The sequence below is a fragment of the Elephantulus edwardii genome, unplaced genomic scaffold, assembly GCF_000299155.1.
Source record: "Elephantulus edwardii isolate Elephantulus edwardi_28Jun2011 unplaced genomic scaffold, EleEdw1.0 scaffold00167, whole genome shotgun sequence".
Classification (NCBI taxonomy): Eukaryota; Metazoa; Chordata; class Mammalia; order Macroscelidea; family Macroscelididae; genus Elephantulus; species Elephantulus edwardii.
In genome coordinates, this window is record NW_006399917.1 from 6,200,266 (window position 1) to 6,214,369 (window position 14,104).

The 14,104-nt window shown below is 40.2% G+C and overlaps 1 protein-coding gene across 1 annotated transcript in view; it reads right to left on the minus strand.

Moving 5' to 3' along the window:
- The window catches only part of DTHD1 (death domain containing 1), a 120,254-nt gene that overhangs the window by 96,464 nt on the left and 9,686 nt on the right, over nucleotides 1-14,104 (minus strand). Inside the window, exon 3 of the mRNA XM_006895427.1 lies at nucleotides 9,306-9,505. Coding sequence (XP_006895489.1) covers nucleotides 9,306-9,505 — 200 coding nt within the window. The remainder of the gene's footprint in view (nucleotides 1-9,305; nucleotides 9,506-14,104) is intronic.

Below are 14,104 nucleotides of genomic sequence, written 5' to 3' on the forward strand. Positions count from 1 at the left end.
ATATATATATATATACCTACTGGAGCATCAGCTTCCAACTTGAGAGTACGTAACAACATGTGAAATACAGATATTCAAAGAGAAGTTTTTACATGATCCAGTTGCCTTGGAATTGAGTCTGATCTTGGAATTGAGTCTGATTCATGGAAACCCCTTCATTGCTAAGTAGAACTATGCTTCGCTTGTGAACTTTTAGGAATAGATTGCCAGAGATTTCTTTCAAGGAACTTCTGTATGTAGCCACTACACTTTCATTTTGCAGTTTCAGCCACCTAGATACTGCTACACAATGCACTGTTGCTGTTGATGGGTGTGTTGTGTTATTAGTATACTATGACTCATAGTGATCTTATAAACAATAGCATTGTACCACAATATTAGATATAAATAGATAAGTTACTGTGGAATTGATAGTTTGGTGGTTTTATCTCCAATAGAACAAGAACTTGTTTGATTTTTAAGTCATCTTTACAATTATTTGTGTTCTTGAGTCACATTGTTGCAACTACTGTGCCAATTTATCTCCTTAAATGACATTTGTGTATCTGTTGTTGTTATGTGCCCTCCATTCACTTGCGACTCATACCAACCCTATGTGCAACAGCCCTAAACTCTGCTCTGTCCTGTGCCAATCGTACTGTCTCTAACACTCCCATCCGATTACCCCAGTCACTGAATCAATCCACCTCATAGAGGGCCTTCTTCTCCTGTGCTGTCCCTCCACCCTACCAAGCATGATGTGTCTCTCTAAGAACCGGTGCCTCCTTACAACATGTCCAAAGTATGTTAGACGGAGCCTCAGAATCCTTGCATCCATGGAGCCACCCAGTTTAACCCTTTCCAGGATGAATCTGTTTGTTTTCCTATCAGTCCATGGTACCTTCAATACTCTTCTCCAGCACCAAAATTCAAAGGCATCAATTCTCCTTCTATCCTCCTTAGTCATTGTCCAACTCTCTGATGCATAACAAGTGATCACAAGACCATGGCCTGTATCAGACTCACCTTAGTCTACAGAGAGACACCATTGCTCTTCAGTACTTTGAAGAGGTCCCTAAAAGCAGACTTTCCCATGGCAATGTGTCTTTTAATTTCCTGGCTACTGGTAACAAGAGTGTTGACTGTGGAGCCAAACTAAAGCTATGATCAATCTCAATCTCTTCACCATCCATCCTGATGCTGCCAATTGGTCCAGTGGTGAGAATCTTTGTCTTCTTGATATTGAGCCTCAATCCATATTGAAGGCTACAGTCCTTGACCCTCTGCAGCAAGCGCTCAGGTCCTTCAGCAAGCAGGGTTGTGTCATCTGCATAACGCAGATTGTTGATAGATCTTCCACCAATCTTGACCCCACATTTCTCTTCATAGAGCCCAGCCTCCCGGATAATCTGTTCTGCATACAGGTTGAAAAGGTATGGAGACAGGACACATTCCTGGCTTATGCCCTTCCTAATTTTGAACCATGCAGTGTCTATAAGTTATCTTTTAAATGGCTTATGGATATCCTATTTAAATATTGCCTTCTCTAGTGCATATGTAAATTTTTTTGTTTTTACATAGTTTTATAGTATTTTTTCAGATACATTATGTTTCATGTATGTACATTGTGCTTTACACAGTCTTTACACTGTATTTCATTCATATATATTGTGGATGGTTTTCTCTTTATAGTCATCTTACTAACAACTAAATTCATGAAATCATATACGCTAGCTCCTTTGTGTCTTAACATCTGCATTTTAGGTAGTCAATTTCAGATGTGCTCATTCTTATCAAACCAATAGTCTGCAGAAACAAGTATGTCCCCTTTACTGAGGAATCTTCTGTTCAGTGTGGAACTCTGAACATCTGCATCCACAAGTAAAATCCACCCCAGATCAAGCCATCAGGTTGCAGCAATCAACACTAGCTTATAGAATGGATTATAACCCCTTAATTTTACTAAATACAATGTTCTCTAGAAATTGATCTTTCCTAATGATGTTGCCATCAGAAGGCTGGAAAATGACTAGGGATGGTAGAAGGAGAATTGATGTCTTTGAGCTGTGGTGCTGGAGAAGAGTATTGAATATACCATGGACTGCTAGGAGAACAAACAGGTTTGTCCTGGAGAGGGTGAGACCACGCTGCTCCTTGGAGGCAAGGATTCTGAAGCTTCGCCTGACAAACTTTGGAAATGTTGCAAGGAGGGACCAGCCTTTGGAGAGAGATGTCATGCTTGGGGAGTAGAGGGATAGCACAGGAGAGGAAGACCCTCGATGAGATGGACTGATTCCGTGATGGTGGTATTGTAGGTGGGTGTGTCAGAGACAATAAGATTGGCACAGGATAGAGCAGGGTTTAGGGCTGTTGTACATACATAGGGTCGTTATGAGCCACAGGCTACTCGACGGCACCTAAAACAACAATAATGTTGCCAAATTAAGTGAGTTGGATAATACTTTGCTGACAAAAAAGAAGCAACTCGTAGCTGATCCTCCAGAGGGTTTTCCGAGGCTGTAAATCACATGTCAGGAGGTTGCTCATCCTCCTCCCTCAGACCCGCAAGTGAGTTAGAACCATCAGAGAGGTGGCACGTAGGGCTTTGGTAGCACACCTCTCTAGAGAATATGTCATCAGAGTTCCCTGAATGGACAATATTCTTTCATCCAAAGAGTTCCCATTGACTAATTTTCAGAAATACATCCATCAGCTCTTTCTTCCTATTCTGTGTTAGTATGAAAACTCTGTGGAAACATATGAGCCTAATGGTGTTTAAAGGATCAGTGACAGCTTCCATTCTCACAGCAACACACAAGTCACCATAGTATGACAAACTGACAGATGCATTTATGTATGCCAATATTTTACAGGGTCAAAACATAATGCTATCTGATGGGTAGGTAATTGTTACCTCATTGTTTTGTGGTGGTTGTTGTCTGCCATCAAGTTAGAATAGACCCATAGCTGACCTTCCAGCAAGTTTCCAGAGGTAGGAAATCACATGCAAGATTACCCAACTTTCTACCAGTAGCTGGTGGATTTGAATCATTTGCCTTTACTTTGATGGCACCATGTCTTTAAATTAAGTGAATCTCCCCCGCTCCCTAACTGTACTTGGAATATAATGGTAAGTGTGCTTGTAATGCAGATATACTTGCGAAAGCCATAAATGAGATGTGGGGAATTTGAGAGTAGACCACACATTATTAATAGCATTGTATTCATTGCAAATTTCTTGGTTATAATCCCTGTAATACGGCTGTAGAGAATAGTGCCTAGAATGGTTGGAGTTAAAAAATATCTGTCTTTAATGAAGCCTCAGATATGTAGAAAAAAAGATATAGCAAATATTGACTATCATCTTCTTGCACAACTTCTGAAGCTTTAATGTTTTAAAAATTAATAGAAAAATATTTCTTCTAGGCCATACAGCCCTGGTGTGTCCATTTGCTGTACAGCAGTAACTTGTGGTTGCTGTGAAGCTGAACACTGTGACACTGATGCATTAATGGTTACCCATGGCGGACAGTATTTGGTGGAGCTCCCTGATTAAAACAAGCTTGGAAACAGGAGTGGCATCCACTTTCGTCATAGCTTGCCTCTGGAAATCCTATGAACCTGGAGAAAGGATGAAAGTCACACAAGTGTTGAGGACTTTCATTCACAGGGTCGCTATGAGTTGCCCATGACTCGAGGGCACTTAACAACAACAACATATACCTTCACAGAAGCTCTCGTGCCTTGTTGTATGCTGTCAAGTTGCTTGTGACTCATCGCAACCCTATGTACAATAGCTCTGAACCCTGTCCTATCCTGAGCCAATCTCACTGTGTCTGACACACCTACCCCTAATACTCCAGTCACTGTGTCAATCCATTTCATCCAGGATCTTCCTCGCCTGCATGATGTTCTTCTCCAAGCACTGCTCCCTCCTGGCAAAATGTCCAAATATGTGAAACGAAGTTACGAGATCCTTTCCTCCAGAGAGCAACTTGGTTTCACTCTCTCTTTACAGACGTGTTACATCTATTGACAGTCCATGGTCTGTTCAGTAGTCTTCTCCAGCACAACTCAAAGTCATTCATTCTTCTTTGCAATGATCCTGGCCTGGATCAGGAACACTTTGGTCTCTAGATTGGCATCTTTGCTCTTCAGAGCTCTGGAGAGGCCCCTGACAGCAGACGTTCCTAATCCAACTTGTCTTTTGATTTTCTGGCTGCTGGTTCCAAGATGTTGTTTGGGTACCTGAGCAAACTGAAATTGTTAACAATTTCAATCACGCCTCCCTTAATCAAGGTGCTGGCAATTGGCCCAGTGAAAATCATAGTTTTCTTGACGTTAAGCTTCAATTCATTTAAAGATTACAGTCCTTGAGTTTCTGTAGATGATGCTTCAGTTTCTCCTCAGTTTCAGCAAGGAGGGTCCTATCATCTGCATAATGTAAGTTGTTGATGAGTCTTCCTCTAATTCTGATGCTACTTTCCTTCTTATAAAGACCAGCCTCCCAAATTATCTGTTACACATATAGATTAAAAAGGTGTGGAGACAAGACACATCCCTGACACACCTCTTTTCCTGATTATGAACCGTGCAGTATTTCCTTGCTCTGTTCTGACAACTGTGTCTTGGTCCAAGTATAGGTTTCACATGAACACCATTATGTGTTCTGGGATTCTCATTCTTATGAATATTAGCCACAATTTGTGGTGATCCACTCTGAAACACCTTTGCTTAGTCAATGAAACATAGGCAGACATTCATCGGGTACACTTTTGGCCAAGATCCATCTGATATTAGCAAAGATGTCCCTAGTGTCGTGACCTCTTCTAAATCAAGCCTGTACTTCTGGTAGTTCTCTGATGATGTACTGTTCCAGTGTTTTTGTGGATAATCTTCAGCAAGATTTTGCTTGCATATGATATTAGTAATATTGTTCAATAATTTCCACACTCTGTCAGATCACCTTTTATAAAAAAAAACAAAGAAGTTTATTTTAATAAATCACCCTTTTTTGGAATGGGAATCAATATGAATATCTTCCACTCAGCTGGCCAGGTAACTGTCCTCCAGATTTCTTAGCACAACTTGATGAGCACATTCAGGGCTGCATGTGTTTGATGAAATATCTCAATTGGCATGCCATCCATTCCTGTGGCCTTGTTTTTTGCCTATTTCTTCAGAGCAGCTTGAACTTCCTCCTTCATCACTATTGCCTCTTGGTCACATACTGTTTCATGAAATTCTTCAGTGTCAACAAATTCTTTTTAGTACAGTGAATCTGTATTTTTCCATCTTTTTTTAAAAATGCATCGTAGATCATTCAATATTCTGCCCATAGCATCTTTAAGTATTGCAACTTGAGGCTTGAATTTGTTCTTCAATTCCTTCAGTTTAACAAATGCTGAGCAAGTTCAGCCCTTTTGATTCTATGACTCCACCTCTTCGCACTTGTTATAATAACACTTTGCTTTGTCTTCCCAAGATGCTTTTTGAAATCTGTGTAGCTCCTTGACTTCCCTATTTCTTCCTTTCGCTTTGGCTTCTTGGCAATCTAGAATAGTACTAGAATAGTACTCAGAGTCTCTTATGACATCCATCTTGATCTTTTCTTTCTCCTCTGTCTTTACAATAACTTTTTGCATTCATCATGGATGATATTCTTTATATCCTTTCCCAGTTCATCTGGTCTTTATCCATTAGTGTCCATGGCCTCAAACCTGCTCATGAGATAGTTTTTAAATTCAGGTGGGACAGATTGAAGGCCAAATTTTATTTCTTGTGGATTTTATTTAATTTTCTTTAGCTTCAATTTGAAGTTGCACATGAGTAGTTGATGGTCTGTTCTGTTCCACAATCTGTACCTGGCCTAGTTTTCACAAGATGATATTAAGCTTCTCCAATGATTCTTTCCACATATGTAATCAATCTGATTCCTGTGTAGACCATCAGGCGAAACCCATTTGTATTGTTGCTGCTTGTGTTTCTTATTAAAGGTATTTACAATGAATAAATCATTGATTGCACAGAATTCTGTCATTCTATCTCCAGCCTCATTTCCATCATCAAGTCCATGTTTTCTGACTACTGATTCTTCTTTCTTGCTTCCAACTTTTTCATTCCAATCACCTATTGTTATTATTACACCTTGGTTGCTTGTTCTGTCAATTTCCAACTTCAAAAGTTGGTAGAAATATCTATTTCCTCCTCTTTGTCTCTGCTTGTTGGTGTATACATTTGAATGATAGTGGTATTAACAGGTCTATGCATATGGATATTATCCTGTTAGTCACAACATTGTATTTCAGGATGGATTTAGAAATTTTTTTTTACTATGAATGCAACCCCATTTCCCCCTCACCTTATCATTTCCATTCCCAGTGTTGTAAATTATATGATTATGCTCTGGGAGGAACCAGCCAGTGGAGAGGGATGTCATGCTTGGGAGGATGGAGGGACAGTGCAGGAGAGGAAGACCCTTGATGAGATGGATTGATTCAGTGACTACGGTAATGGGGATAAGTGTGTCAGAGACAATAAAATCGGCACAGGATAGAGTAGGGTTTAGGGCTGTTGTACATAGGGTTGCTATGAAACACAGGCAACAAAAACAACAACAATCCAAAGGCATGTGATGTGAATCTGCAAGCTGCTCCAAGGGAGAAAAACATGCAGTCTCCTCCCATATAATGAACTGCTTCTGAAAACCCACTGGAGGAGCAGTTATTTGTTGGTTATTGATGGTATGTAACAACAATATGTATCCTTAAGGTCTATTTTCTAGTGTACTTATAATCTTTATTGTTTCAATTTACACAAAGGTTTTTCATTAAACTGTAGAGGTAAATTTTCTAAATCAATATTCCATTAACACATAGAACACAGCACATTGTTATTACGTTCTGTCTAGCCAACTAGGATTTTTAGAGACCCTATCAACAAGACATCTTAACATTACCTTTTTAGCTGTGCCACCCTCACCATCATGAAAATGCACCAGCCAATTTCTACAATCCCTGTAACAATCCATCTTATTGAAGGCTTTCTCTCCCACTGTGTACCTTCCACATTCCCAGCACTTTTCCCGAAGATTAGCACCTCTTGACAATATGCTCAAAGTGAGACAATTCCCAGTCCTTGCACCCTAGTTGCACCTTAATTGTTGCTCCTTTTTCCCCAACAGAATTTTAATTCCCTTTAAAAAAAATCTAAAATCTGAGTTGCTTGTTCTATGTTATAAATAGCTAAGAAACATACTTAATTGTAGGCAACAAAATGACCTAGAAAACAAAATAGACATTTTACATAATTTCTAATTAGAACTATTGTTAGATCCAGTGATCTTTAGAAACTGGGAAAACAAGACTGTATTTACTAAAGTGTTTCCTCTCACATAAGAATGTAATAAAAAATAGTGCACATATTTCCAAAATGTAAAATTCTTATGAAGAAAATATTCATGAAATGTTTTCTACTTAGTATCTCCTTTTCACTTAACCAATTACAGTAGTACACTGGGAAAAAGAAAAATGTGAAGAGTTAAGGGCAGAAAAGCAGAGAAGATTATTTAAGGAAGTCATTCTTTTAAAATTGATATTAACATGACTTTGTAAACTTTGTGAGCAATGTTTATCTATATCAAATCTTTATCCCAAAAGAACTAATATTTCATAATAAAATATAGCCAAATACTCAACATCGTATATATTTAATTGACTATATCTTTCTTACCACTCTAAGGTGGTTGTTGTTACATCGCCTGCAACTCATAGCAACTCAATGTACAGCAGACCTAAACTCTGCCCTACCTTGTGCCAATCTTATCGTCTCTGACACACCTACCACCAATACCCCAGTCACTGAATCAATTGATCTCATCAAGGACTTTCCTCTCCTGCACTGTCCCTCCGTCCTCCCAAGCATGATGTCCCTCTCCAAGGACTGGTTCCACCTTGAAGTGTGTCCAAAGTATGTCAGACAAAGCTTCAGAATCCAAGGTTGTTGTTGTTGTTGTTGTTGTTGTTGTTATTGTTGTTATGTGCCATCGAGTTGCTTGCAACTCACAGTGTCCCTTTATACAACAGCCCTAAACTCTGCTCTGTCCTGTGCCAATCACACTGTCTTCGATACACCCACCCCGATTACCCCAATCACTGAACCCACCTCATAGAGGGTCTTCCCCTCCTGCACTGTTCCTCCACCCTCCCAAGCATGATGTCCCTCTCCAAGGACCTGTCTCTCCTTACAACATGTCCAAAGTATGTCAGAAGAAGCCTCAGAATCCCTGCCTCCAAGGAGCTGCCCCATTTAACCCTTTCCAGGATGAATCTGTTTGTTTTCCTAGCAGTCCACGGTACCCTCAATACCCTTCCCAGCACCACAGCTCAAAGGCATCAATCCTTCTTCTATCCTCCCTAGTCATTGTCCAACTCTCTGATGCATATCAAGTGATTTCAAAGACCACAGCCTGTATCAGATGCACTTAGTCTCCAAAATGACACCATTGTTCTTATGCACTTTGGAGAGGTCCCTAGGAGCAGACTTTCCCATGGCAACACGTCTTTTAATTTCCTGGCTGCTGGTGCCAAGAGCGTTGACTGTGGAGCCAAGCAAACAAAAGCTGTGAACAATCTCAATCTCTTCACCATCCAAGGTAGAAATCTTAAAATGTGAACCATATGAGGTTGCTTTAGTAGTGTATTCTGTAGGAAGTTGTGCTGCTAACCTATGAACAGCCAGTTCATAGTCACCAGAAGCTCTGCTGGAGGAGATGGGGATCTCCTCCTGTGATATATTTACAGTCTCCAAACCCTGCTCGAAGGTCAGCTATGAGGCAGTTTCCACTCGGTGAAGCACAACAACGTCTGTCATCTGGTCGATCATAGATATGTATCCTGCATTTAATTGATAATTACCATGAAAGAGCACAAAAATAGCTAGGAATGTATTTTAAATAAAAGCTCAGCTCATTGCCCTGGAGTAAGAACTGTCTCATAAAACATCCTTTAGCAAGGCTTCCAAGGAAGTAAGAGGAACAGAAATGACTGTGAATCTTGCTTCTGAAGAGTTACTATTCGATTCAAACCGCCAGAGGGATATCACCTTAGGATTAGCAACACAAGTCGCTGTGGACTAAGCCAGCCGAGCTCTCGAAAGTATATACTTGTTTTGGAGAATGAGGATCTGTATACTTAAAATGATCACTTTATCACTCTATGTGACTGAGGTCTTTGCGAGTATAGGAGAATCCACTTGTGAATATTAAAAAATTTTATCCTCTTCATTCTGAAAGGGGAATGCCCACAATATCTATATCTAGAACTCACCAAGGGTCAGTACTTACTTTTAGTTGTACAAGCACTGGTGAACTGAAAACTCCTGGAGGGTAATGTAAGGAAATCCGTGAATCCACACTTGGCTTAAGAGTAAGGCCTTTCTTTGTTATCATGAAGGATTCTTTCTTTAAACAAGACACCACAGAGAAAATACCCAACTTGTAAACTTTCACTTCGGCGCAGGTCCTTCCCTGTGGGGATTAAAGGATGTTAAAAAAAGTAACAGTGCTGTTTGAGGAGCAATACGTGCTTTTCCTTCTCTGTGAATGATTACAAAAAAAAACGTGCACGCTGTTCATGCCTGTGCCCACCGTTTGGAATGAGCCCATTCACCTCGAATGATGGTCCTTCGTGAAATTTAGGTGGGATCGTTTTTAGCTTTTGTAGAGTCGAAATTGACTCATTAAGACCCGGTGCTCAAAAGCACAGGATGCGGCCTGTTCCTGCTATGCCATCCTCATGATCAGTTGCAAATCGAACTGTTATGATCTCTAGAGTTTTCCTCCTCAGGCCTTTTTTTGTTTGGTTATTTTTCCTAATCTGTCCTAGTCTGGAAGCACTTCTGAAATTTATTAGTAATTTAGTAGCATACAAGCCCCAACTGACAAGTAGTTGTTCTGCTTGGAGCAAACTTACCAGAAGTGTGGGCCCAGAAGGCAAGAAATCTACTAATTAACCCCCATTAAATCTGAAATTAATGAAGAAGCAAGTAACGATGTGTTTGTCAAATCTGTACTATTCAAATAGGAGAGGAGTAAGTGCTTTTTTAAATTTAAATTAAATTCCAAAATTCCTCTGTAAACTAAGCAATCACATTGAGGTTTTCACAAATAGGAATTGCTTCTTGAGTCCTAACCTACAATGGACTTTAAATTTACTTCTCCAACACAGTACTGCTTTAGAGAATTGCCAAGAGCTGGAATTTCATCAGTTGGGTTATTCATTCAAATGCCAAGGCTCCCATACCTGTCAGCAAACTTATCCCTCTGAAAAGTTATACTGTCTTTGAAAACGGAAGTAGTCCTTTTCTTTCTTCCTTTCTCTCCTCTATGGAATAGGAGCAGATGATTGCAGAGAGACATATTTGTATTTCTTTTTATATAATGGCATTTAAATGTGTAATGCATATATGCAGGCACATATTTAAGTGTCTTTATCACACAAAAGAGAAAAGAGTACACAAAATGATCTACACATATAATCACCATAGCTTAAAACAAGGAGGAAGAATTATAAGTAATTTAGTCTATTCAATGCTTCCCCACACACCAGCCAGACTCCACCCCAGCATGAGTGGATAATGATGTTTACATGCACACAGACATTTCAAGGACAATTACATGGAAACAAATCTCTCCTTTGAAAGCTGACTAAGGAAGAGGTTTCACAATATCACTGCAGGAACCTATTGTTGAGAAAATTCAGGGCATGATGAAAGTTCTGAACTGGCCTCAGGGAAATGGCAAGAGGTAAGAAAGCAGGCTTGCTGGGAACTGCTCATAGCCATCACGCTAAAGCATTTAGACAACATTTAGCAGGCAATAGGGAACCCAACACCAGGGTTTTAAGCAGGAAAGTGTTGAACAAAACTCAAATCAAGATTTTCCCTGACTCCAGAATTAGAACTGTTAAATGTGATATGACCCACATAAAAGTTTTGGAGGGAATCCAGAATTTCAAATTTGTTAAACTAAAAACAGGGATAAATAACATTAAAATACCAAAGATAAAAGTAAAAGCTTTCATTTTCTTACTGCACACTATGATTCTCTTATTTCCCTTTTGCTTTGGAATGGACACATGTATCTATTTACTAAATATCTTAAACTTAAAAAATCCAACAGCAACAAACAAATCCTCCCTGCTGTCAGCACTGACACATGGCTGACCTTCCTGCAAGTTTTCAGAGGTTGTATATCACTTGGGAACAGATTTCTCATCTTAATCCCTCAGAAAATCTGGTGGATTTGAACCACCTCCCTTTGAACTGGCAGCAGAACTCCTAATTCAATAGGCCTAGAATTCTAAATACCTTTTATGTGTCCATTAGATGTGCAACATGTACTATGAGTAGTTTCTGCTCTTATTATGATAGCCAGATGTACCATACAGGATTTAAAACCTTCACTGAGGGTAATGCTGATCAGTAATATAGGCTACCTAGAGTTAGTGATCTCTGGTGGTCAATTGTTGCTTTGTGGCACTAAGTCAACAATTCATAACACCTCTATGAACAATGGTTCTGGACCTTGTCTTATCCTCAGCCGATCTCATCCTCCCTGACACACCTGGCTCCATTCCCACAGTCACTGTGTAGAGCCATATCATCCAGGGTCTTCCTCTCCTGCACTGAATTTCTACCCTCCCCAGCATAATATCCCTCTCTAAGGACTGGACCCTCTTGGCATCATGTCCAAAGTATTTGAGATGAAGCTTCAAGATCATTGCCTCCAAGGAACAACCTGGCTTTACCCTCTCCAGGATAGAACTGTTTGTTCTCTTGTTGGTCCATAAGAAGAGTTCAATACTCTTCTCCAGCACCACAACTCAAAGGCACTGGTTTTATTTCCATCAGCCCTATTCATTGTCCACCTCTCCTGTCAGAAGTATAAGAAACAATTGATAGACTATGGCCTAAATCAATCACACCTTCAGCTCCAGACAGACATCATGGCTCTTTATGACAAGGAATCTCCTCCCAGGAAATTAGCTGCCTTTGCAAACCAGTTGGACAGAGTCAGCTATGAGTCATTTCCAGTTAAGCTGCACACAACAAAAACAATATTACCATAAAATATATTGGCTGCATGAATTGAATAGACGGAGATAACATTGAAATTGTTAGTGATGAAGAGACAGGTACTGATATTGAACTGGGAGAGTCTGCTGTCAAGGACGTCTCCAAAGTCCTGTGGAGGAATAACGTCAGTCTAAAGATTAAAGTGGGCCTGATTCAAGCCACGGTCTTTTCCAATCGCCTGCTATGCATCTGAAAGCTGGACAATGAATAAGGATGACAGAAAAATAATTGATGACTTAGAGTTGTGGTATTCAAGAAGTGTAATAAATATCTCACAAACTGTCGAAAAAACAATATATATATATCCTTGAGAAAGTGAACCAGAGTGTTCCTTTGAGACAAAGATGGAGAAGCTTCATCTTTTAGGTATGCATGTTGTTATTGTTATGTGCCATCAAGTCACTTGCGACTCATAGCGACCCTATGTACAACAGCCCTAAACCCTGTTCTACCTCTTGCCAACCTTATTGTCCCTGACACACCTATCCCCATTACCCCAGTGATGGAATCAATCCATCTCATCAAGGGTCTTCCTCTCCCGCACTGTCCCTCCACCCTCCAAAGCATGACGTCTCTCTCCAAGGACTGGTCACACCTTGCAACATGTCCAAAGTATGTCTGACAAAGCTTCAGAATCCTAGTCTCCAAGGAGCAGCCTGGCTTCACCCTCTCCAGGACAAGTTTGTTCGTTCTCCTAGCAGTTCATGGTATATTTAATATTATTCTCCAGGACTAACGCTGAAAGGCATTAATTAATTCTCCTTCTAGCATCCCTGGTCATTGTCCAGTTCTCTGATGCATAGCAAGTAATGGAAAATACCATGGCCTGTATCAGGAGTACTTGAGTCTCCAGACTGACATCGCTGCTCCTCAGTACATTGGAGAGGTCTCTGACAGCAGACCTTCCCACTGCAATTCACTTTTAATTTCCTGGCAGCTGGTACCAAGAGTGTTGATTGTAGAGCCAAACAAACTGAAGTTATCAACAATCTCAATCTCTTCTCTATCTATCATGATGCTGCCAATCAACCCAGTTGTGAGAATCTTTGTTTTCTTGATATTGAGCTTTAATCCATATTGAAGGCTGCAATCCTTGACCTTCTGCCGCAAGCGCTTCAGGCCCACCTCAGTTTCAGCGAGCAAGGTTGTGTCATCTACATAACGTAGATTGTTGATGAGTCTACGTCCAATCATGATGCCTCATTTCTCCTCATAGAGCCCAACCTCCTGGATAACCTGTTCTGCATATAGAATGAAAAGATCTGGAGATACGACACATCCTTGACATACACCCTTTCTAATTTTGAACCATGCAGTGTTTCCCTCCTCTGTTCTGATGTATGCCAAGTCCAAGCATAGGTTTTGCATAAGCATGATCAAGTGTTCTGGGATTCCCATTCTTCTCAAAGTCAACCACAGTTGCTGTGATCCACACAGTCAAATGCCTTTGCATAGTCAGTGAAACACAGATAGACATTCCTCTGGTACTCTCTGCTTTTAGTTAAGATGCATCTGACATTAGCTATAATATCACTAGTGCCATGAAGTCTTCTAAATCCAGCCTGCACTTCAGACAGTTCTCTGTTGATGTGTTGTTCCAGTCATTTTTGAATAATCTTCAGCAGAATCTTGCTTCCATGTGTCAATGATATTGTTTGATAATTTCCACTCTTTTGGATTCCCTTTCACTGGAATGGGAAAAAATATAGATCTTTTCCAGTTAGTAGACCAAGTGTTGTCCTCCAGATTTCTTGGCACAAGTTGTTGAACATATCCAGGGCAGCATCAGTTTGTTGAAATATGTCAATCGGTGTGCCATCAATTCCTGGGCCCTTGTTTTTTACCAATTCTTTCAGAGTAGTTTTATCTTTCTCCTTCATTATCCACCCTTAGCCCAGTGCCTTGACCCACTTACTTCCCAGCTCCACCCTCCACCAGGATAACCCTTCTCATCTGCCAAGTCCCTTCAGAAAATATCTTCCATTGTCCA